Below are 24,790 nucleotides of genomic sequence, written 5' to 3' on the forward strand. Positions count from 1 at the left end.
ACTGTCCCCAGCCAGCGGGTTCCTGCCTGCATCCCTCCCCGGGGACCCCCAGCACCGGCACAAAACCTCTTTCCCCTTGTACCACGAGAGGGTGAGCTCTCTCACCACGGGGAATAACGTGATAAACCCCAGGTAGGTCCGAGAGGGTCTTTTAACTGTCAGCCCAGGCACAGGGGGAAGGAGCAAGCTCAGGCGGCTGGGTGGAGGGGATGGGAAGGGAAAGGTTTGCTTGGGACTCTGCCTCGTGCCAGCGCCCAGGGACAGGAGTGAGGTCCCCGAGAGGAGGAGTGGGAGCCCCTGAGCAGAGATCCCCCAGCACCAAGCACACTGCTGGAAAGCAAAATGATCTCCTCTCATCCCAACTAAAGGGTCCAAACCCTGAGGCGCCAGGCCACATTTTGAAGTATGTTTGAGCACCGAATTTCCATCATGTATCCAGGGATGCATCCTTCAACCTGTTGTGAGCCCTGGGCAAATCCAGCACGGTGCTGGCTAAAGTGCAGGGTGCTAACTTCGATCTCAAACTTCCCCAGATAACACCTGAGACCCAAATCTCAATGTCGAGCTGTCTAAAAAGGCCTGATACCTACAAAATACTGTTTAAAACCCAGAAGCAACACCAGGGGGGCCGTGCCTGTGTGGCTGAGCCCTTACGGTGAAGGGTTGCTGTGGTTTCCTTCACCCCGTGGACACTTTTATTTAGGTGAGATCTGCTCGCTTGTGGTTTAGATTCCACCGGAGTGATGTGAGGGGCTGTGAGGGCTAGAGAGACAGCAGTGTCCCCAGGGAGGTGGTGGCTGCCCCTGGCATGAAGCCACGTCATCAGGCCTCCATCTCACTTGCATCATACAGAGGGTTGAGGTAGAAGACCTGGTGGTCTTTGGGACCCATCTCCTGTGGTTTCTCTCCAGGGTCAGCGCTTGGTGGCTCCTGCAGCAGTGAGGGAGGGAAAAGCAACCGGTGGGGAAAGGAAGCAAAGCCCTCAGCAAAACCCACCCAAGCCCCTGCAGCAGCCGAGGAGCTGGTGACCCGTGGGACCGTCCCACAAACTCCTCCTGGCCTGGGGAAAGGAGGAGCCTTGCCCGGCACAACGCACCTCCACCAGCACTGGAGAGGCTCCTGGCTGGGGCCCCCCCACCTCCCACCCGTGTCCCCAGGCAGTGGCGACTCACCACATCGTACAGGGGGTTGTCAAAGCCTTTGGCACTGGCCTGCTCAGGGGACGCTGGCTCCTCCAGTCTGTCCCAGGGCTGGGGAGGGCGCAGGGCAGGCAACCTGGGGAGAGACCTGGGCATCACCCACCGCATGCATCCCCCCCATCCCACCAGCTCCCCCCGCCAGAAACCTGCGTCTTCAAGAGGTGTATGGGAAAATACAGGGGCAAAGTTTCAGGCTGTCTTTGAAATGGGATGTTTGTACCCTTTCCCAGGGGAAAGCTGCCGTATGCAGTAGAAACCATTAAGCCTGGAGGGCTGGAACCTGCACCCTGGAGGGGAGAGTTTGTCAGACAACCCCAGCAGAGGCTTCACTTCAGAGCCATTTGTCTCCCCCTGTGGCCTAAAATGAATTGCCACAGAGCTGACACCTCTTCCCACTGCAATCTCAACAAGCACTAATTACTTTTATCATTACTTTTATCATGTTATCATTTTATCATCTTAATCACCATCACTACTTTTATTATTTTCTTCATTACTCTTATCCTACTGGTCCCAGCTCACCGAGCAGCATCCCCTGCACCAGGCACCCGGTGTGGGTGGGCTCAGCTGTGGGTCCACAAGCATCACTGCAGGTCCTGAGAGCCCACGGGTACCTAAGCACTGTGACCACAGGCTCTCTGTAGGCAATTGGAGGAGCTGTGCTACCTGCAGGGAGGCTGCACCAGGCCCTTTTTGGTGGAAACAAGCTAAATTCACAGGTTTGCTGGTGGTCAGGATGGCTCCGCTGCATGGAGGCAGACTCGGTTTGCAGGCTCCCAGAGCCTCCTGCCTAATTTGGAGCATCCCTCCTGGTGTCAGACACCTCCACGGTGCTCTCAGCAGCACTGCCCGAAAGGGCCCTGCCCCTGAGCCACCCAGGGACACGCAGCAGGAGTGGGTCAGCCGGGGACGTGGCCTGAGCTCGGGTTCAGCTCCGTCTCCTGTAGCTACACGAACTTCCCTCCCACTGCTGACAGAGCCGGTTTCAAAGGCCTGTCCAGCTTCCAAAGAAGTGTCAGTGGGAGATAAATCATCAAGTAACAATTATGGGGCTGGGAGTTTTATTTAGAAATTAAATGGAGGCACAGGTTTATTGCTAGGAAATGTCATGTCAGCACGTGCCGAGCGGCAGGGCAAGCATCCCTGGCCACGGCCGCTGCTGCGCAGCAAGAAAACCCCAGCAGAGGAACTAGGAAGGAAGAAACCCCACTTGTGAGCCTGCAACACAGCCAGCATGCCCTGACAGACCCCAACGCTCCTTGCACACACGAATTAAAGCAATTTCCACCCCCTGGTCGTAAAAAGTGTAGGGTCTATCCTGTTTGTCTGTGGCCCAGTAGGTGAGATGAGCCATAGCAGCTCAGCAGACAGTCCCCCACACAAAGACATCTGCTGATAAACCCTGCAAACCCCCCCTTGGGAGGGAGAGAGGGCCCTGCGTGAAGGTGGGTGCATGAGTGAGCACAGGTAGGTGCCCCACTCGCCTGCTGTGGGCACTGCGGGGATGCTCTGTTCACTGCTGGAGCCTGTCTCCAAGCTGTCAGGGGAAAAAGTGATGGAGAAGGGTATTTCTGACCAGTCCCTAGCTGTGGTGAGGTCAGGTGCCATGGACCCCACCATCCCTCCCCTGCGACCTGCACACCACTCTCCACGCAGCGTAACTAATGCACCAGAAGCTGCATTTGCTTCTGGATGCTGTCGCTCCCTTTCATGGCTACAAAGCTGCAGGAGAAATGCTTGGAGTTATTTTGATGCATTTCTACTTAGCGGCTGGCAGTCTCAGTCCTCCCTCCCCCAGCAGGACTACGAACTGTTACAAGGAACAGGAGATGTCCCCAGGAAGCACGACGAGGCTGTGCAGAGCTCCAACTGCGTCACGGCAGCCCCGCTCCCGTTAGAACACGCTGTGCCACATGGCACCAAGAAGCAAGTCCTGCCAGCCAAGTACCAGTCCAAGAGTACAGAAATGCCTTTCAGCCATCTCACCTCCAATAAACTCTGAGGAACACAAGAGCAATAGTTTTAAACTGAAAGAGGGCAGATTTAGATTAGATATAAGGAGGAAGTTCTCCCCTGTGCGGGGGGTGAGGCGCTGGCCCAGGGTGCCCAGAGCAGCTGTGGCTGCCCCCTCCCTGGAAGGGTTCAAGGCCAGGTTGGACGGGGCTGGGAGCCCCCTGGGCTGGGGGAAGGGGGCCCTGCCCGGGGCAGGGCGGGGTTGGAACTGGATGATCTTCAAAGGTGCCTTCCAGCCCAAACTACTCTGTCAATCTGTGAACCAGTAATGTCGGGCACAGCAGACTTCCTGGCCGTCCCACCACTATGGGAGCTCGGGGCAGCGCTCCATGTCCCTGTGCCACCAGGCTGGCTGGAAGGACAGCCTGGGGTGAGATCTGCCCCCAAGCAGGAGAAGCCTGGCAATATGCTGCCAGCAGAAGCCCCATCCCTACCTTAGTTTTCCCTTTCTGTAGAGAAAGAGGAGCCCTCCAAGGAACAGGAGACCAAAGAGTAGCCCCAAAACCGTCCCCACTGCGATCCTGCTTGATGCGTGGCTCTCCCCTTGCCCGCTGAAAGTGCTGCCAGTGGCCAGCTCCATTTTGCCACTTGAAATGCCAAGTGCTTCACCTGGGAAAAGGCAGGAAGAAAGAAGGGTGAGGACTGGACAGGGCAACACATCCCCATGCCAACTCATGCACAGGGCAGTGGGAGCCTGCAGTGGGGTCTGTCCCTGCTTGCCTGGTTGATCACCGTTCCCTGGGGACGGGGGGTTGGGACACTCAGCTGGGTGGGCTCAACTGGGACAAGCCCATGTGGGTCTGCTACTCACACAACAACCACCAGGTCCCCTGGCTGTGACCTACATGCCCATCAGCATCTGCCAGCTTACATGACTCCACATGCAGCGTTCTGGCTGGAAAGCAGCTCTGCAGAGAGGGACCTGTGAGTCCTGGTGAGCACCAAGCTGACCATGGCCAGTCATGGCATGGAAGGACAAGGGTGTCCTGGGCTGCATGAGGAGGAGAGATGCCAGCAGGTCAGTGGAGGTGACCCTTCCCCTCTGCTCTGCCCTGGCGAGACACAGCTGGAGTGCTGAGCCAGGCTCTTCTCAGCGGTGCCCACTGACAGGGCAAGAGGCAATGGGCACAAACTGAAATACGGTAAATTCCACTTAAATGTAAGAAAAAAACCTGTTTTACTGCAGAAGCAGTCAATCGTGAGGACAGACTGCCAGGAGATGCTGTGGAGTCTCCATCCTTGGAGACATTCAAAACCCAGCTGGACACGTGGGCAGCTGGCAGGGGACAAGGAGCTCTGGACACCAGTGGGTTCAGGTGCACCCGTGGGGGACCTGCTGGGCTGGACAGCAGCGTTACCGTGCTGTGCTACGTCCCCCATGATGTCTGCTGCCAGCTGCTCCACCGTGGTGCCGGTCTGCGCTCCTGTTCCATCATCGATCAGCACGATTTGGATGAGAGGAGTGGAGCTTCGAGGTATGACTCCCAGGAAGGTCTGCGCTGCGTGCACCTTGGATATGGCCATCCGCACGCTGGTGTACCTGGGCTTTTCAAAACACGAGGAGACATGTAAAGCCCATGAGAGTGGTAGGTAGAAATGAGTCACCTCTACAGACAGCCGCGATGGATGTACCAGGAAAGCCCACCTATAAATCTTCATGTGAGCTCCATCACAGAGCTGTCAACCCTGTTACTGCAGTGCTGTTGCGTTTCCCAAATGAGAGGTTCATATCTCCCCTCCCTTCCAAGCTGTGACCAGCACCCAGCACGCAGCATCCCCCGGCAGAGGCAAGCACGCCGAGAAAGCAATTTCATGGAGCACACCCATTAAACGCTGTATTAAGAGATGTGCAATTGTAAGGAGGGCAGGCAGCAGGCTTTCAGCTTGGGATCAATAGAGCAATACTCTGATATCGACCCTCCCATTGTAACTCGGAGCACTCTTCCTCCCCCGGCAGCTCCCAGCCGGGAGGAGGGATGTCATGCTGTGTCTGACAAGCAGCAGCATGGAGGGATGCCTTGTAGAGCAGGCATCTGATTGCTGACCAGGGCCGGTTTCCCACACAGTGCTTGACTACTGGGGAATGAAACAGCGTTGGGAGCCATCTCCCAGAAGCCACAGAAGCCCCTGCTGCAGGTCTGCACGACCCCACCTGCGTGGGCTGACCTCCCACGTTAGCGAGACTTGCCACCCTGCCTGGCCTCCTGTGTTTCCCAGACCAGGGTTTCCAGCCAGCCCCACTGCAGCCTTCCCCACCTGCACGCCGGCAGCTCGGAGGGGCTGTTGTGGGGGCAAGGGGGGCTGTGCCAGCCCCCACAGCAAGTTGGCACATCCAGAAGGCCAAATGCGTGTGGGGGGGTGAGCCCTGTGGGTCAGTGGGGAGTGAGGCTGAACCCCCTGTATCACTGGGACCACATGCCCCCACCCCCGACAGCCCCACGGGAGACATGGCCAGTGGTTTGGGGTTTCATTAGCCCCTCCCGGTCCAGCAGGCTGGTGTACCTGGCTCAGTAAGGCTTGGACCAGTCTGTCCCGGTACTTCTGCAGGTCAAAATCTGGAGTGAAATCCAGGTTAATGGTGGCTCCTGCAGCCCGAAAACAGACAGACACGTCATTGTCACCAAGGCCGGGCAGGGAGCTGTCCTGGCAGCGCAGCTCCAATTGCCACAAAAGGCTCTGGGGACCCTCCAGTGCCTCTGTGCAACTGGTCTGGCTGGGCTCAGGAGAGGCAGCTCCACAGCCCTGCCCGAGCGGTGCTCCCGCAGGACACCTCTCCCTCCCTCGCTGGTCTTTTTATCAACCGGGCTTGAGGACAGGCTTTTGGTTTCCACCGTATTCCAGAGAGAAACTTCCTCTGGAAAGCTTTCTCCCATGTATCCCTCCGGGGAGCTCTGTATGTACCTGCTTTCGGGGCTGCAAGGCTGGGATTCAGCAACGTGACCCTGGCTCTGGAGGGAAGGTGGGGAGGAGGGGACACCTGCGCTCCCCGTACCACTGCACTGCAGCCATTGAGTCAAATATTTTCTTTGGAAAAAAGGCGAGTGAGCGTTTGTTGAAATATGAAATTCTCCTAAAGGCTTTAAGGGGCTCTGCTTTTAGGGCATGTTGGAGAAACATACGGTGCTATTTTAATTAATTTGGCATGATATACCAAATATCTGGGTACAATTGTGCATGAAAAATTCCCCTTAGCAATCTTCCAGGTAGATTAATGGAGAAGTACCCATTGCAGAGGCAATGCTGTCAATCGGCATGTTTTTACTTTAAATTAAGTAAAACAAACTTGCTGTTGGAAAGCTGACATTACGGTGAAAAAGGTGCCTTTCCTCTGAGCGTTTTCCACCGCATAAACTCAGCAGAGCCCTATTAGCTTGACGAGCTGTAACATCCTGACAGGATAAACCAGAGGCAGGGACAAAGGGCTGCAACTCGGAGCAGGCTCCCAAAAGGCGGGCTGACACTTCAGAGAGATGTCCTAGGAGGGCGGTACGTGGGATGTGGACGGGACCCATGGGAGCGGTGATACAGCAAAGCTTCAGCCCACGACCAGCAGCACCCCCCGCGCTCCTCTTTGCCCTGCGGAGCCAGGGGAGGGGGGCTGGGGCAGCCGGCACAGCGGTGAGGAGGAATCGGGCAGTGCCCCCCACTCACCACAGACCCCACAGCAGTGGCCGAGGGGCTGCAAAGGGCTCTGGCACGCTGGCGCTGGGCACTGCCTCCCCGACGCCCTGAGCAGGGCCGCGCAGATGCGGTGGTGATCCTACAGGAGAGCGGGGCAGCGTCAGTCCCTCGCCCCGCAAATTCCAGCGGGACCCCCCCTAAATTGCAACGGGAGGACTCACCGGGGTGTTCCCGCAGGCACAGCCGGACTTGTCGGGGCAGCCGGTGCCCGTCACCTGGAGCGTGCTATTGCCGTGAAACTGCAGCGGGGCGGCGGGACCCCGCAGGTACCCGGCCCAGGCCTCGGGGCTGCTGAGCTCCTGCGTGGGGAAGAGCAGCGAAGCGGGTGAGTGTCCCCAGCCGGGTCCCAGCGCTGTCCCCAGTGCCACCCAGTGCCACGTCTGACAGCCAGCTTGGGGCAACAACTCTGCAGGCAGCGACTGCAGCAGGAAAATCCTGCCAATACACACGCTTGAGGCTCTTCCACATGGCCAGCAGAAAAATCCTTTTTAATTTAAAACCAAAAACCAAGGACCACAAATAAATCATGAGACGGCTGGGGTTTGTTTTGCTTCTTGCTTTCCCTCTTTCTGCTGGCCCAGAGAATTCAAGTTAACAGCTTTTAATCACTGGGAGGAAGGGGCTGGACCTGAGGCGTTTTCCTTCAGTCTATCTGGGAAGTGTTTCAGTGGGCTTGGCATTAGCAAAGGCTGAGCTGGACTGACCAGCCTCGTCCTGCCAAGCCTCTGGTAATTTTCTCACTTGCTGTCTTCCACAGATGGCTTCTCCATGCCCTGGCAATACAGGAGGATTTCGCAGGCTCTGGGGTGAAACTATCCCATGCAGAGCAAGGAGCGGGCTGACTACAAAGGGACAAAGTAGCTTATAAGGTCAGTTTTTAGGAAATAGCTATAATCACAAAAATAAAAAAAAAAAAAAGCACCTTCTCTTTCCACCTCTGGATGGGTTTGTGGGATGATGTGCCGTGGGGCAGTCCCCAGGTATCAGCCCAACTGGCATCATTCCCAGCACCCAAGACCATCCACCTCTGCATCCCTGGGGCTCCGTGTGCCCGAGGTGAGCTCCGCTGCGTTGCTGCCTCGTCCAGGCTTGCCTGCACCCTCCTGGGCACCGACTCAGTTTATTACTCAAAAAGCAGTTAACTAATGCCTGGCCCCGAAACGGCAGATCCCAGGCAGTGCAGCAGTAGAAATAATAAATAACTTATTAAATGTCTGCCGCATCTCCCACTCCTGAAAGGAGCCTGTGTTTACTGCTGCAGCGCCTGTGATCTTTCGATCCTCTGACCGGCAAGGGACGGAGCTCGCCGTGCACCTGATTCCTGGGCTGAAGCACAGCAGGCTGCCAGTGTTTCTATAATTATCCCTCCAATCAATTAAAGAGCAGTACCAAAGCAATGCCGGGAGACGATCGCTGGGCCACGGGCCACGTTAAGGTTGGGAGCGGGAGGGAGGTGTCCCCAGAGGGTCCCTGAGCACCACGGCTGCAGACACGTGCCTGGGAAGGGAGCAAGACCCTGGGTGCCAGAGAAGATGCCGTTCACTGGTGGTTTGACTTGTGCACATTGGCTGGGTTTTTTTTTTTTTAAATGTGAATAGCGAGATGGCCTGTGCTCCCACACCGCAGGGAGGGAGGCGATAACAAATCGGTAGAGGAAAAAAAAATCATGGAGACCATCGATAGCAGCAGAAGCTGCAGTGCTGTGGGAGTGCCCCACCTCCCCACGCAGCACCGCTCCTCCATCCCCGGCCGGGCTCTCCTCTCCTGACCTACTTTGGGACCACGGCGAGGAGGCGTCGAGCTGGTTTCTCATCAGCCCCACGTTACCTGGCCCATGAGAGAGATGCTGCGGAGATGAATCACTTGCCGCGATGAGTCGACGTTTACCCGGAAGGAGGTTTCGGGCGGGAAGATAACATCATCGTAGCGGCATGGGACGCGTTCCTCATCCACAGAAAAGAGGGGCCCGCTTGGCTCGAGCTCCCCGCCGGGGGACACGGCCTGCCACAGCGCGGGGTCGAACCACGCGCGGTGCTCGGCGTCAGCGAACCTCACTGTCGCACCTGGAAAAGCAACACGAAAGGCTGAGCTTGACCCAGACCCAAACCCACCGCCCCAGCGGATGCACCTGGGTCGGTACAAACGAAGCAGCGCTCGGCCCGGAGCGCCCAGGGCTCGCCCTGTGGGCAGGGACGGAGGGCTGGCCCTGGCATCGCCCTCCTGGGAGCCGCCGCCGGCAACCCCCGGAGCTCGGCAAAGCTTTCCAGCACCCGGAGCTGGGGTCTCAGCAGCTCAGCCTGGGCCCCACTTCTGGCTGCAGGCCTCCGGCCCCAGGTCCCACAGGGTATTTTCTCCACCCCTTCTTTAAAGCTCACCCTTATGGTTAGGGAGGAAAACAGCTGCCCAAATGCTGAATAACAGCTAAACTGGATAAAAATGGGTATGATAATTCATGTCCCAGTTTCCAAGGAGCTTGGCCGGCCTGCAGAAACATGACCATCCCTGTTCCCCACAGCAAGTAACCCCAAAAACAATGTCCTATTTAACCATTAATTATTTAACCATTAACCTTTTCCCTGCTGGTCACAGGTTTACCGATTCAGCTAGCATGCAGCTGTTTATTGACTGAATAATTTGCATTCATTTTAACATCATGCTTAAAAAAAAATCCATTTCTGAAAGTTGCCCAGAAACACCTGGTGATTTCAGGGGAGCTGCACGTGGTTAGCAGGAAAAGCCCAGTGTAAAGCACAGCTGCCAGAACATCCCTCGTGGCGGGGCAAACAGCCCCAAATCAGAAAAATGATAGGGATGAAGGATTTCAGAGTGGGTCCAGACAGCCTCATGCTACAGTCCTTCCTCTGGGCAGAGCCATTTGGGCTTCTTGTCTCTTTTCTCTTTTTTTTTGCCAGTCAGAGAACAGGCACAGGCGCTCTGTTTGTACTCTTCCTTTCCTGCAGCTGAAGTAAAAAGTTACTTGCCACTGAAAGTATTAGGTAGCTCTTAATACCCAAAATACATCTCCCCAGCAAACAGCTTTCAGACTAAGAACAGGCACCAACGAAAGAAACCTGCTGTCTCAGGAATGGCAAACTTGGGCTGGAGGCTAAGAGGGGAAGGAAGGAATCTCTTGTGCCGAAATGTGCCGAAATTGGGCCAAAGGCTAGCTCGCTGCAATGGCTGCGGTTCAGCTCACCAGTGTGTAATTCCTAACCAGTTTTCTTTAGAAATACCATGGCAAAGAAAATGAGGGCTTTGATGTGGCTACATGCTTAATAGGCAGGGTAAAATACAAACAATATTTGCCTCTGCTACAACTTCAAAGACTTCCCTTGTATAATTACTTTTTTAGAAGACAGGTGATCTAGCAGGAAAAAAAGATCTGATGTGAGGGAGGTCATCAAAGAAAAGGTAGGTATTAAAAGAGTAGTGATTCACTTTACTCTGAGGTGGGACAAAGATCTTTGTAGAAGTGTTTGGGCTGAATTTGAATGATTAGTCAGGGACTGATGGGATGGTGGGTCTGAGCACAAAATACCTGAGTCACAGCCTGGATCCCAGCTGCCATCGAAAGCTGCGAATCCTGCACCAGATGCCAGCATGAATTCTCCACTCAGGGGCAGGTACTAGATGAAGGGATTCAGAGTATTACTGTGAGGTCCTGCTGCCAGCCACCCAGGCTTGTAATCAAATAAAAGTGCTAATTATTAGGCTGCCTATTACACTTGCTGTCGCTGAGGCACTTTACAGTCATTAGGAGTTACCTTTGTCGTGCCCCGCATTAATGGGAAAGTATCAACTCCCATTTTTACAGATAGGGATGCTGCAATGAGGAGAGGCAGTTTGACATTATCTTCCAGTAACACAGAAAAGCATGAAGTGTTCAGAGAAACAAGAAGAAGGAAAAAGCAAAATAAACTCTCTTAACAGCTTCTTCCTCCTCTTGCACACACTCCCAGCACCTCAGGAATGGCTTTATACATTGGTATGTCACAAAAAACCAAACCTTACTCTGCAAGTGCCCAGAGCTCCCCTTGCTTAATGGCTTCCCACCTCCAGGGGCTGTGTTTGCCCTACAAAAAGTAACTCAGGGGCCCCAGTAACGCTCGGTGAGGTGTCAGCTAGTGGATTTGCACCCAACGCAAGCTAAGGAAAGCACGCAGCCGTATTTGGCGCAGCTTGCCATAGCTAGACCCTCTTCTTGTTGGGTAGGCCATCACTGACAGGTAGGCAGAGTCACCACGCTTGCCTGGCTTCAGCCTGGCCAGGCTTCTGCTCCGGGGCACAAAGCACAGTTCTGCCACAAAAGCCCTCTCGGCAAGGGACTGTGGCTACTCAGGTCACCAGTCAGCACTGCTGACTCTGGGACAGGCCTGGGCAAACTACTGAGTCAGGCAACTTGTTCACAGCACACAGGTTATTCAGCCTGGTCCATCTTATTTTATGTTTAGAAATTGCTAGAAAGAAAGTCAGGTTTTCCCCCAGTATTTTCACATGTCAAGGAGCGAGTGACGTTCAAGGCTCTCTCCTCCTCTATATCCAGGTTTTTAGCATGACTCCCCAGGACAGCAGCTGGAAGCCCTCCAGGACCGTGTTATGCCGATGCACTGGGTCCTCTGCTCAGACAGAAGCATCCTAGATGGGATTTTAGGGTTTCATCTACCTAACTGGTCTTTAACGGTGCATGTAGGTTAGAGACTTATGAATGACTGCTGCGGGTGGCTGCGATAGCTCCCTGTCTGTGGGGCAGCCTTGACAGAGGATGCTCTGTCCCACACAGGGGCAATCTTGCTGGGGGGAAGGACATGGCAAAAAGCACCTCACCTCCAAGCTGTAGGCAGCTGTTTAGAACTTTAGTGCCTTGGTGGTGCCGTGCTTTGAAGGCCATAACCGAGGTCCCCCTCTTGGTTCATGAACCAAGAATCCAGGGAGGAAAGCAGAGGGCGGCTGCCACTGAGAAGATCCTTGCACTGCTCCTGTGCTCCGTCTGCTTCAGACCCAGCAACGTCGCACGTTGGGCTGGATGAGAGGGGATGATGGGGTGACCAGCTGAGCTCAGGGCAACATCTGCCCCAAGGGTATTGAGTCTCCCCGGGAAGAAAGAAAGCTTTGCCCATGGACACTGCTCCGTGAGATCATAGCATGTGCCACGCCTAACTGGAAATCATGCCATCGTGTTCTCTGAATTTCTGTTACTCTTGAGCAAACCCAGTTTTTCCAATACTGAAGCACTGAAAGAAGCTGAAAGGTCTGCCAGGCTACAAATGGCAATGTGCCCTTTAGCTGCAGATATAAAAGCCATGTCTAGTGACGTTTTGAGGCTTAGGACTTGGCTTTGAGCTGGTCAAGGTCTATGCTACCAGCTCCTTTCACAAAGTGCTTCACTTCAAAGTGCCCTGGCTTGTTTTCCTGTGAGCCCACGCAGGAATGAGTGGCTTTGGAGCCATCAGCTAACACTTACACCCAGGGCAGGTACCAGCAGCACTGACAGCCAAGTCCCTTCTCTCAGACCCGCTGGGGTATCTCAGGCTGGAGACCCTCACTGCTGCCTCTTGCCCAGTTTGCAGATTGCCACCCTGCAGCCTGCTGTGCCTGGCAGGGCCAGGCGGGGGGGTGAGCAGCTGGCTGCTGGGGTCCAGCTGAGCTGCTCAGGGTGGGGGTTTGGATGGGATGCAGTGGATCTCTTCACCAACGCAGGGTGCCAGCTTGCCACAGCAGTCACCTGTGGGCACTCAGGCCCGTAGTGGCAGGGGTAGAGGAAGAAAAATCAGACAGCAGCTGGTGACAGGGATGGGTGACGCAGCAGGGCCATGACCGGCTGGCCTCTGCTTGTTTTCCCAGGCTGCAAAAGTCGGTGTTTGTGAGTGTTGGGGCTGGATTGAGACCACTGGGTTGGGAAGTCCCTGATCTCATCCCCGCCTGCCTGACCGCTCTTTCCCTTGTAGTTACCAAACACTTTGACTACGGCTGTGGGTCAGAGCTTCCCAAACACCCTGTGGTGGCCTTACAGGACACAGTGAGCTTTCCTGTCCAGGGGGTTGTTCATTCAGATCTTCACATATTAACTGGGAGAGAGAAAGAAGCCACAGAGACAACACTTCCCAAGTGTTCACTTTGGACTTCGCAAGTGTTCACTTTGGACTTCCCAAGCCCAGAGGAAGCTGTCAGTGTGAGCGTGAGTGTGGCAGGGAAATGAGAGTCCCACAGCACCCACGGTGTCCCACCTGCTGACCCCTTCACACTCTGGGGCTGCTCAAACGCTGTTAGCACCAGTTTGGGAATTAAAACGCAACACAAGGCAATGTGAGCTGGGGGATGGAGTCACCTCATCTCCACAGACATGAAGTGCAAGAAGAAACCTGTACTCCTGCTTCACAGCAGGAATTTCTGAGGCTGGCCCCCACAGCTACAGCTCCTTGCCCACCAAGGCGGACGTGTTGCCCATCCACCACCAGCCCTCCCCAAGAGTCACACCACTGGGCAATATTTCAGAAGTGGCTCTGTTGTCCAGCAGATCTTAGTTTGTAAGTAATTTGCACTTTCTTTTTTTTTCCTAACATAAGTTAAGCATCTCAACTCACTGCAGAGGACAAATGGAGCCTCTGGTTGGGCAGTGGCTTTCTGCATTTGGGAGCTTAGTACAGAAATTGCATATAGGCTGGGCCACTTTCCAAGTACATTTTGAACTGAGCAATGACATGTACCAAAGGACTGGAGCCAAAAAGCTGGCAGTTTCATCTGCTTTCCCTTACTCCTGCCAACCTCTACTCCGGGCCATTAATACAGTGAGCTTAGAGTCCCATTAGTCATTTCCCATCCCTGATACTGGTAAATGACTCCTCAGGCATTGTTATCAAGTATAATGACAACTGAAACACAGTCATCATTTTTCTCATCAAAGTCAGAAAAAAAGAAAAAAAAAAGAGGAAAGACCCTTTGTGGCTCTCGGCCCAGAGTCACCATGTCTTCAACCCCAGCATTGCACCACTGAGAAGAAATCCCACTTCCCCAACACGTAGGTGAAAATGAAACTAACCTCCTAAATGAAAAGAAAGAAAAAAATAGCAAAGTCCTGAGAGGCAGCTCTTGAAGTGGGTATCTTTGAACAGGCCTCTTGCACATCCCAGCTCTGCTCAATTCACGAGCATCGGGCTGAGATGACTGACAGCAGCAGTGTAACTGGCATGTCACTGTCATCAGCACAGAAGATAAATGCAGCACTTCTGCTTTGAACCTGGGTGAGCGGTGCTCATGATTGCATCCGGCTCTTCCCCCAGCCTTGTTTTAATTCGCAGCATCAACACATTTGAATTCCTTGCTCGGGTGAGGCAGTACCACCATCCTCATTGTGCAACACCGAGACTCCGTGGCGCTGCACCCACGGGTGCACCCGTGAGCAGGTCAGTAGCCATCGGGGCCGTCCGTGGCTACTGGGTATGTCCCCTCACCTGGCACCCAGCCTGGGGGCAGCTTTGGGGCTGCTGCTGGTGGCACCCCATTGAACAAACATCGCCGGGGTAGGATGCGAGGGGATTATTTCTCCAGCACAGAGTGCTGTAACCCACCACAGGCATTAATGTGCAAATGATTTCTGTATGATTTCTCCCAGCTCTGCCTTGCTGGGGCTGTGGTAGCCCGCAGACGGCAGCAGGCAGGCAGGCAGCCCCTGCCCCTTGCTGCCCACGGGTGGGAACAGTGGGGGGTTTTCCCAACGCCCACAGGGGCCGGGTGGGCGTGCGGTGCTGGGTGGGATCCAGCTGCTGGCTGAAGACCTCAGAAAGGCACCAGGCCAGATTCATCTGCAGGTGAATCCCTTCGACGGTTCTGGAGCATTGCCAGGGGCTTGCTCATCACAGGGTTTCTTAAGTTCATTAGTGGGGGTTCATTCGCTCGCTTTCCTGCCTGAGGGAAGCTCCCACCTGCATCCTCGGGTCAGCATCCTTCCCCCCAGCCACACGCCACCTCATGCCCCCAGCCCGCTGCCAGAGCCAGCCTGTCCACCCCATGGCCCCCAGTCCCACACTGGCTATTCCAGATCCCCACGAGAGGGACCTGTGGCCACCCTGAGATCTCTGGTTGAGCCAAGGAGGCTGACCTGCTGCTGGACTAGGACTTTGCTGCCCAAACTGCTCCCTGCCCAGGCACAGCCCCATGAGGAGCGGGGCTTTAGCATCCCAAGGAAACCAGACAAGAAACACAATTTTTATCCCTATGAAACCCATACTCAGGCAGGCTGGTGCAGTGCGAGGCAGAGCACAGACACTAGTGCTACCCTCCTCAGGACCCATCCGCGGTGGGCTGAAGGTGCCCACCAGCCCTCCTTTGCTCCCAGCAATTACTCATCCTTCTGTTTTCACCTCTCAGAGCAGGGAAGGACACAGGCAAAGAAGCAGGGTGCCGGTGGGACATCATCATGTCGGCATCAGCCCCTGCAAGCTAACGAGATGCTGGGCTGCTCGCCCATGCCTGTATCCCTGCCTCCCCCTCCCCCCCCACAAGGCAGGGCCCTTGGGCAGCAGTGCGGCCCCGCTCTCATTAATGCAGGAGCCAGTGCCCCTGCCCTGTCTGCTCATCACACTTTATGCTGTATTTTGGGTCACAGGGTCCCCTCACTGCCAGCCCAAGCTGGCCTTGCTACCACGTCCCCTGGCACAAAGGTGACTTGGCACATGAGGTTCCCAAAACATCACGCTCCTGCCCATCCCCACAAAGCAGCCGGCAGGTCCTGGACACCCCACGCAAGTGCTGATTGTTACACACCCTGCCAAACCACCATGCAGACCCCAAGGAAAGCCCTGGGGACCTAAAAAGCCCATTATTTGACTGCAGCCCCTCAGCGCACACCTCCACATGTGGAGCCAAACAGGTCCCATCAGGGTGCAGAAATCAGGTGTCCCAGGGAGACACAGGGACATTGGGAGCCCCTCCACGAGTACATTAAGATAAACCAGCCCAAGATACTTAAGCTGCAGAAGACACACAGAGGCTTAAAGCCATTTGCCAAATGTACTTCAGGTTAATTCAACTTTTTTTCCTGAACTTCCTGCCACAGGCAAGGTCAGAGAGAGCTGGAAAGCAGCTTGAGGTGCGGGCAGGGGAGCCATCCCCAGCAGTGAGGGATGGCAGCCGGTCCACAGAGCATCCACCCGGCATCCGCGCCAGCCTGGGATGCCAGCAAGCTGCTCCGCTCATCACAGGCTTTAATAACGGCTCCTGCTGGAAACCAGCCTGCAAGGAGCAAATAAACTCAGGGGGGCGACTGTAAAAGGCTGCTTTACCACACTCCTTTCCTAGGGCAAACCCTGAGCGGGAATGCTGCTGGAAAAAAGCCTGCAGGATTTGGGCTTGTAATTATGTGCTGGCACACATACATGCACGCACACACTCCCGTGAAATTTTTTACCTTCATCTCGGGAGAAGGAAAAATAATCCCTTTTCTGGGTGTCTCATTACCCTGCTGTCTGGGAAGGAGGGGGGAAGGGAGCACCGGCGCCTGGGACGAGCGCAAACTGTGGCAATTCATTAGAGCCAGTGCCCCTGGAGAGCAATTGGCATTTTGAGATCAATCTCTGCCAGGAACCGAGTGGGCACATCCTGCAGCAAAGCTGAGTACATTCTGCTCTCGCAATTAGGCAGCTAAAAATATAAGGCTGGGTGAGGCGTCCCTGGTTAGACCCCAGAGCCTCACACACTCCCGACCCTCGCCCAGCCTTTGCGGCCCCTCCCCGGGTGGGCAGGGAGGAGGTAGAGGCGGGTGCCACCACCATGGTAGAGCTGGGGAATAACCCCAGGCAGTGCCCTGAGCCGAGCACCACGGGGGTCGAGCGAGGCTGCTCTGCCCACGTGGCTAAACCTGACTCCTGCCACCCCAAAAATAGCAAGCGGCATCATCCGTCCCAGGCCCAGGCTGTGGTGCTGGCCAGCGCGGGCACAAACCGCACCAGGGCTGGTGTTATCGGGGAAAATGTTGGGCTCTCAGTAACAGCCATGCTGAGGAGCCCTTCTCCCTCAGCAGGGGGAAAAGCAAAGCTAAAGCCCACCTCACCCTGGAGCACCCACATCGGGCACCGCCACTCTGAGCACCGCCAACGTTTTTGCACGTTTACCCCCAGGCACCTCTGAAAGCCAGCTAAATACTGATCTGCATCTTTAGGCAGCTAAATACCACAGAAAATCCAGCCTAATCACAACGGTGGTGCTTCATAGTCACGCTTAAACTGGATTTAAACTGTGTGGCTGAATTAGGGGACCCACTTGAAATTTCAGATCAAATAACCTCTGAGCTGGGTGATAAATGGGTTTCCTTCAAGCGGGGAGGTGGCTGCCTGCCCCAACAGCCCCAGCCTCCTCCCAGTAAAGCAGCTCCCAGCACTCGGCTGGTGCCCCATGAGACGATGGCAAGGGGAGCCAGAAGGTTTACCATACAGACGTGTTTCCTTTAACACAAATATCTAGGGGAGGCTGACAGTGGCATGTGAAGACTCCCCTGTACCCCAGGTCCTGCTCCACTCCGCTGGGGAGTCAGGATGGGAGGTCTCATGCTGTCCCTCCTCTGACAGGGCACCAGCACTGAGCATCACAGCACCGAGCATCACCCCCCTGCGCCTGCCGCAGAGCAGGCACCGTCCTCATGAAAGTCAATGAGAGCCCAGCCCCTTCCCCGGCCGTGAATTTCCTCCTGTGATACTATAGCAAGCAACGCTCTCCTACTTTTTTTGGCCAAAGGCTGTATCACATCTCCATGGCGACTCTAAAGCTTAATGTATTCCTGCTGATTTAAGTGATTAATGCTCCGGCGCAGCGCGGCTGGCAGCCGAACAGGTGCAGCCCAGACTCTGCAAAAAGCCTCACAAGCAACTCATTTTCTAACCACCCGGTTGCCAAATTTCATGCCATTCCCACAAGTGGCAGACCGGCTCAGGTGCTGGGTTTCATTCCTTTTTCATCCCTAATCTTGGCGTTCCCCACATCACCTGGTGACAACAGAGCACGGCAGCGCACAGGAGGGAAGTGACTGAGCTGAAATTAAAAAGAAATATTAACCACCACGCTAGGAAACTTGCTGGGACAGTTCATCGCAAATCGCTGGGGTGGTGATGCGCGGGAGGAAGGCGTGAGCTGCAGAACGGGTTAGAGCCTGGGGTGAGCTCCTCGGCTGCTCACAGGCAGCGCAATTCGGTGCAGCAGCAAGGCGAGCCCCTGCCTGGAGGGGAACGGTGCTGCGCTCCCACACTCAGTGCTGCTGCCATGATTTACTCCCTCGTGGGCCCCCCGGCCCTCCTCTTCTCCTGCGCAGTGGTGGGACTGCGATAGCCACTGCAACCCTGGAGCCTGCGCCGCTGCTTCCCAGCGGTGGGGTCCCGGAGAATCCCCAGGGCAGCAGAGGGGGCTCCCACGGGGATTGCTGGAGCCTCTGATCGGGACGAGCTGGGGGCCCCTCGGGCACCCTGACCCCATCACTCGGTCGGGGTAGGGAACATCCACCCGAGCGGCCAGCGGGCGGGCGGCACGGCGGCACGGCGGCGGCTGTGATCAGTTGTGCAAAGGTTGTGTCGTGCCTCCCTCTCCTTCAGCCAGCCGCAGCGCTCCTCCAGCTCAGCTCTTCCGCTCGGCCGTGAAAGGCTACACCCTAATGAATAACACTGCTTCGCAATTATGCACTTTGCAGGCCTCTGATGAAAGTACTTTAGAAATATTATACATTCATCTGTAAGTAAAATAAAATCTACTGAAGTGATATTTTGCTCTTTTCTTCTCTGGGTAAATTCCACATCATTTATTACATTATATTTGTACGCATTTCCCCAGTACATTCTTTCCTTCAAAAATTCATATTTAAAATGCCATATAAATAAAGTAACTCCTCCAAATATTTGTAGAGGGATTAAATGTGGCACATGGCATTATTAAAGCATCAAAACTACTAGTGACATAGACAGCCTGAACAAATTACACCACATAAATTTCAAGGGCTTGTTTGGATTTAATGGCCAATAAAAGAGCAAAGCTGCCCTAAAACCAAGAGAGGAAACTTGGCCACAGGCTCGTCCTGTCCAGGGAAGGAGGTTTTGCAAATGGGATTGAGCCCATTTCGTGCCATCCCGGGACTGGGATAGGACTCACTGGTGACCCATTCCACTCCAACATTTTGGTGCAGTGAGTTGGCTTCTCCCTTTAACTCTTCACTCTTAGGTTTTACCCTGCAGACCGTGGGGATCAAGGCCCTGCGCTTTCATGGCTGGCTGTCAGCCTGCTCTGGGCAGAGCTGCTCTTTTGGGGGGACACTGGGTTTCTCAGAAACCCCTCCGAGGTGAGACCCCTCAATCTTATGTCACTCAACACATGCATTCCAGCACGGTGTCGTGCCTGTCCTGCCACAGCCAGGCTAACAGTGCTGCAGAAACATATAAAACCCAATGACACTTGACAGAAAATTTCTCAAACAACATTTTGGGATTTCCCAGAACGGCTTGCTTTCACTTCAAGATATTTTGGTGTCAGCTTCACTTAGCCTCTGTCCAGGGCTAGAGCCTGCTCCGTGCTGGCAATGCCATGGGCTGGTGCTCCTCAGCAAACTAATACCAAAGTCCCAGTCCCATGGAGGAGATTTTATCGTTCCTCTGGGAAAGAAGAATTAATTTCTTCCAAATTAAAGTGGGCTTTGGGGTGCCCTCCCCCATCTCCCCGAATTAAAAATCAGAATCCCAGAAATGGGCTTTTTGGCTCCATGGTGCAGAGAGACTGGGGCTGCTGTGACTCTTGACCCCCTGCCATAGCTGGGGCATCCTCGGTCTGGCTGCACCAGGGAGCAAAATGCCAAAGTCCCTGGGAAGGGGGACAGGGGGACGTGCCACCCGGCCAGCAGTGTTCCAGCTCTGGCCCTGTGCTCAGCCACCCTCCCAGTGCCACCACCAGCTTCCTTACCATGTCTGTCAGCACGTGGGGAGACCTGACGAAGACTGAGACGACCTGTAAGAAAAGCAAAAATAAAAGCAGGCAATCCCCCAGCAGGTAAAGGGCTTTCCCAATGCCTGACAGCATTTTACAACAAATAAAAATAAAATAAAAATGTCCAATACCTTATTCTTCTCAAAATGAATCACGTCGCTGGCACAGGGGACTCTGCCTTTATCCCAGTTGGAGGCGGTTTCAAAATTGGTGTTGGGGATCCACTGCTTGTACACAGCAGCGGCAGCAGCTGGGAAAAGCAGGGAAACCAGTGTAACCCAGGTGATGGGAGGCACTGGGAGCCCTCTCTGAGATACTATGGGCTGGCTTGGCCCTTTCAGGCCAGACCTGGGGATTTTCCACTCAAGAGAAGCCCCTGCATGTTCCCAGTTGAGTGACAGCCTTCCTCTGCACAGGGGATTTTTTTGGCTGGGTGATAGTTTTTACCCACCCAGGTAAGAAGAGGAGTAAGGGACAAATACTTGGCAGGCAGAGAAAAGGCAGGAAAGTCCTGCAGGCAACAGGCAAGAAGGGTACATCTGGTACCTAAGCACTTATTGCAGCTGGTTTTGTTGCCACTCGGATCAATCAAATGTGCAGAGACCCCTTGACCTTGGTGTTTCCAGTAGGTATGGAGCGGGCACACAGAGCTGGCAGGGCCACGGGGACAGGGACAGAGGAGAAAGAGTATTTGCTATGGGACGTGTAGCACAAAATATGGTCTGGTTTCATGTGTTTGGGGCTGGAGGGGGAGGATTCAGAGGTGGCCTGCAGCCTGAGGCACCAGCAGCTTGAGGATCCCTGCAGCAATGAGCCCCCTGGCCAGGCGGTGCATTTCCACTCCAACCCACTCTGTTTGCACGAGTGTGGTGGGGCCACACACCTCCCAGCCTGACATTGCCCAGGCTTGGCTGGGAGGTGCACGTTCAGCTGAAGATGAATCTCCAGCAGCCTGAATTAAAGAGCTTTGGGCAAGTGAGTTATGAGACAGAAAAGAGAAGAAAAACAAAACAAACCAACCAACCAAACAAAAACAAACAGAAAAAACCCCTTTGCTCTTTTCTTCAGGGGAAACCCCTACAAAACTACAAAATACATAGAAAACCAGTGGTGGAGGGGACTGGGCAGTGGAGTGGGATTTGGGCAGTAGAGGTCAGGTGGAGAGAGGGGCAGGGGGGGCACGGGGACCCCCAGTCCGGCGTGGGAAGGGAGGGGTGTCTGAATGGCTCCAGCTGATGGAGAGAGGTGCACTGCAGAAAGCCCTGGCCCTGCTAGTCCAAATGACAGGGAGGGATGTGGCCGGTTGTGCTAAATAGGTTCTGCAGAGGCTTTATCAGCACACAACGATCGCCTCAGAGTGTAATTTCTACTGTCTGACTCTGCCAGAGGCTCTGCTGAGACCATTTGCTGTACGCAGTCACGTCCGGGTGAAGAGGAAACGATGTATTTTTAACCAGAATGAAAGTCCTAATGTAGGAACAGGGGCTGGAGCCCAGGTGCAAGGTGGAGAGGGGCTCCCCCAACCCCACACCGGCCTGCAGCCACATTCAGCAGCAGAGCAAACACCCTCCTGCCCCATTTCTGATTTAAAACCTACTGAGAGGGAAAAATACTGTGGCAGTGGTAAGAACAGGACCCAAGCAGCTGCTTGCAGTTGTCCTGGTTTTGGCTGGGATAGAGCTTATTTGTCTTCGTAGTATCTAGAACTGTTTTGGATTCAGTATAAAATTTGGAGATAATATAGTGATTTTTTTAGTTGTTGCTAAGAAGTTAAGGACTTTTCAACTTCTCATGTCTCGCTAGTGTGCAAGGGCACAAGAAACCGGGAGGGAGCACAGCCAGAGCAACGGACCCACACTGGCCAATGGAATATTTCATATCATACAACATCATACTCAGTATATAGATGAGAGGGGGCTGGGAAGTTGGGGTGTTCTCTTCGGGGACTGCAGTTTCAGTATCTTCTCTCCTCCAGGATCACAAGCTGGGAATGGGCAGGTGGTGAGCAATTGCATTGTGCTTTTGCATATTCTGTTATTATTATGATTTAATTTTATTTCATTGCCATTATTAACTTTTTTTTTTTTTTTTTTTTTTCTCAACCTATGACTCTCCTTACCTTTACCCTGCCAATTTGCTCCCCTGTCCCCTGGGAGTGGGGGACAGTGAGCAAGCAGCTGCACGGCGTTTGACTGCCGCCCGGCTTTAAACCACAACACAGTGTTGTGGGCAGAAACACCTTGCTGTCTTGGAGTTGAAAAGAGCTTAAGAAAGGAAAAAGGCCCCAGATGGTAAATGCAAGTTGCTCTGTCCCTGCGGCAGCTGACTTGTATCCCTCCCCTCCCTTACAGGCGGGGAACAGACCGGTTAAAGCTCCAGCAGAAAGGCTCTGCTGGCCCCACCGCACACACTCCTCATGTCCCCACAGCTCCGAGGTGTTGTGACCCGTGAGCTCACGCCACACCACACCGCACCGGTGGCTCATCTCCTCCGGCCGGGGCTCTGGGGCCCCAGAGGTTAACCTCCTGTTGCAAAGCCTCTCCCCCAGGCAGCTGCGCTGATGCATTCCTGCACCCTCCGCAGCCCTGGAAATATCAGCATGCTATTTAATCAGCCTTGTCTCCAGGGAAGTGCAGTCCTTGAACATCAAAGCAATGTGCATATTCAAGACAGAGTGTGTCCTGCAGTGCAGAGCTGATGGCTTCGCATAAGAGCAGGAAAAGCTGAGCTGTGGAGGTGCAGTGGGCACTACACCCTAATCCCAACCTCATTCCCCTGCCTCCTCTCTGTGCTAGTTGGAAATGCCTTTTCCCATTTACCTTACAGATACGCCTGAAGTGACAGAGCCTGCCTCTGCTCCCAAACCGGATTGCCAAAAGCGCGCCCGAAATGGGGAAGTCGTCCGGCGGTCACCCCTGCTCGCCACGGCGGTCGGGCCCTGGGCATACTCACCAAGGAGCTGCAGGACATCGAGGAGGAAGAACAGGCTCCTCATTTTGCAGCAGGCCACCAGCCCCCGCTTCCACAGCCCGGGCCTGGCCGGACCTTGGACTCTCCCCGGCACGTGATGGGCTCAGCCCAGAGCAGGCTGTAGGGAGAAGGGGGTAAACCAGTACGGGAGGCACATTTCCCCTGGCACAAACCAGAGCTCTGCTCAGTTCCAGGAGCCGGTTTGCTCTCAGCTCCTTTTCCCAAGCTCCCCACTTCCTCGGCATCTGGGAGGAGCCTGGGAGAGCCGCTGGTCCCCCCAGCTCAGCTCACCGGACCCCGGGGTCCTGTGAAAGGGTGGCTATCACAAATGGCCCAGGGTGCCCTCCCCTGCAGAACACCAGCTACCTTGTAATTACTAATAATGGTATCAATGTATTTTCAGTTAGCTTGCTTGGAGGAGAGCAGCTCCCAGCTATGACTTGTAATTGTACTTTGGCCACCAGCTGATTTGCTCATTGCCCGGCGCACGCCGCGGCAGCGCCAGCGCAGACCCACTCTGCTTTTGTTGAGGCTGCCGGAGGCTGAAGGGGCAGCTGGCGGCAGCACCGGCGCACGTGGCTGCAGGAGGAGGAGGAGGAGGAGGAAGAGGAAGAAGAAGGGCTCCACGATCCCTGTCCTGTACCCCGGCGTGGAGCGATGCTGCGTGCAGGTCCAGGCCCATGTCTTTATAAGGGTGTGTTGGGAGCGGAAAAGGATGAGAGAAGAGGAACGACATCCTGGGAAGGGGACAGCGCGGGGATGGTGACAGAGGCCCACACCATGGGGAGAGCTGAGGGGGCTCAGCACCCCTCCAACCTTGGGGCTGATACTGGTACAAGCAGGGCGAGGGAAGAAGATTTGTGAATGCAGGGGTTTACAGGAGCCCAGTGCTTGGAAGTGCTTGGAAGGGACATCAGTGGAGGGGTCACAAACCACAAAGAAGCTCTGACCTGACACCAGCAAGGATTTAGGAGAACAGGAGGGGGAATAGGCCGTCCCCATCTTCATCCCACCCTTCATGCTTCCAACTGGGCAGAGCAGAGAGAGTGGGGACCAGGGACCCATCACTCCTGGGTAATCTCTGTCTCCCAAAACCTCAACCCCCCTGGGTGCCAATTCCAACCTCTGCTGCAAGTGCAAGAGTGAGAAGAGCAGCAGGGCTCCTGCCCCCAGGGTGCCCCGGGTGATGTACCGTGCCCTGTGAAGGAACACGGAGGTGCCCCTGCCTGGAGCTCTGTCCCCACTGGTATCGCAAGTGTGGCCTGCAAATTGCCACGAGAAAAAGCTCCTGAGCAGCAGCTTCTGGGCATCAGCCAAAACAGAGTCAGCACTTTCTGCACAGGGAACTGGATGCTGAGAATGTCCTCGAGGTGAAAGGCTCCCACGCTTTCATTACCACTCACAAATTTCTCCTGGGGGACTCTTCGGGTGAATGCTGGCTGCAGTGAGATGTCTCTTACTTTAATAGTGGGGGAAAAAACATATAAATCATGGATACTCAGCAATAACAGCTTGGAGAAAGGACTGCAGTGCGCAGAGGGCTGGGTGCATGCTTGCCCATGGCCTCAGCATCCCATGGCATGGCTGAGGCAGGCAGGACGGGAGAAACTGCTCACCAGACCCTGTGCAGAGAGCAGTGCCGTGGCTCCTGAAAGCCAGTGTTTTGGGGGGTGCTCTACACCCTTATTTTAATTTTTCGTGCCCTGCAGCCACTGCTTTTGGGCACTGTTCAACTGCTCAGCAGCTCCAGCGCCACTGAAGCTGATACTTGCTTGATTTCAAGTGAGCTAGGACTCACCTGACAAGCAGGCAGAGATTGAAAATGCCCAGTCTGCCCTGTGCTCATCAAAGGGCCTGTGAAATCCTGCCCGTGGATGGACAGCCCTCACGGTTCCTACTCTAGCACTAGGGTAGGACAGGGCAGGGCAATTACAGGAGTCCCAGCAAAACCTGCGTTACTGGGGCCAGCTGCTCACTGC

The 24,790-nt window shown here is 54.8% G+C and overlaps 1 protein-coding gene across 1 annotated transcript; it reads right to left on the minus strand.

Moving 5' to 3' along the window:
• Positions 1-693: 693 nt before the first annotated feature.
• On the minus strand, positions 694-22,861 carry AMN (amnion associated transmembrane protein). The gene is made up of 12 exons (XM_032981712.2): positions 22,794-22,861; positions 19,973-20,091; positions 19,818-19,862; positions 10,432-10,519; positions 8,721-8,956; positions 7,055-7,192; positions 6,864-6,972; positions 5,715-5,797; positions 4,571-4,757; positions 3,647-3,821; positions 1,173-1,275; positions 694-930 (listed from the first exon to the last, which is right to left on the minus strand). The coding sequence occupies exons 1-12, from the start codon at positions 22,834-22,836 to the stop codon at positions 823-825; spliced, it is 1,434 nt and encodes a 477-aa protein (XP_032837603.2). The 5' UTR covers positions 22,837-22,861; the 3' UTR covers positions 694-822.
• Between the last annotated feature and the right edge of the window lie 1,929 nt (positions 22,862-24,790).

The sequence above is a fragment of the Tyto alba genome, unplaced genomic scaffold (genome assembly GCF_018691265.1).
Source record: "Tyto alba isolate M040663 unplaced genomic scaffold, T.alba_DEE_v4.0 Super-Scaffold_29, whole genome shotgun sequence".
Classification (NCBI taxonomy): Eukaryota; Metazoa; Chordata; class Aves; order Strigiformes; family Tytonidae; genus Tyto; species Tyto alba.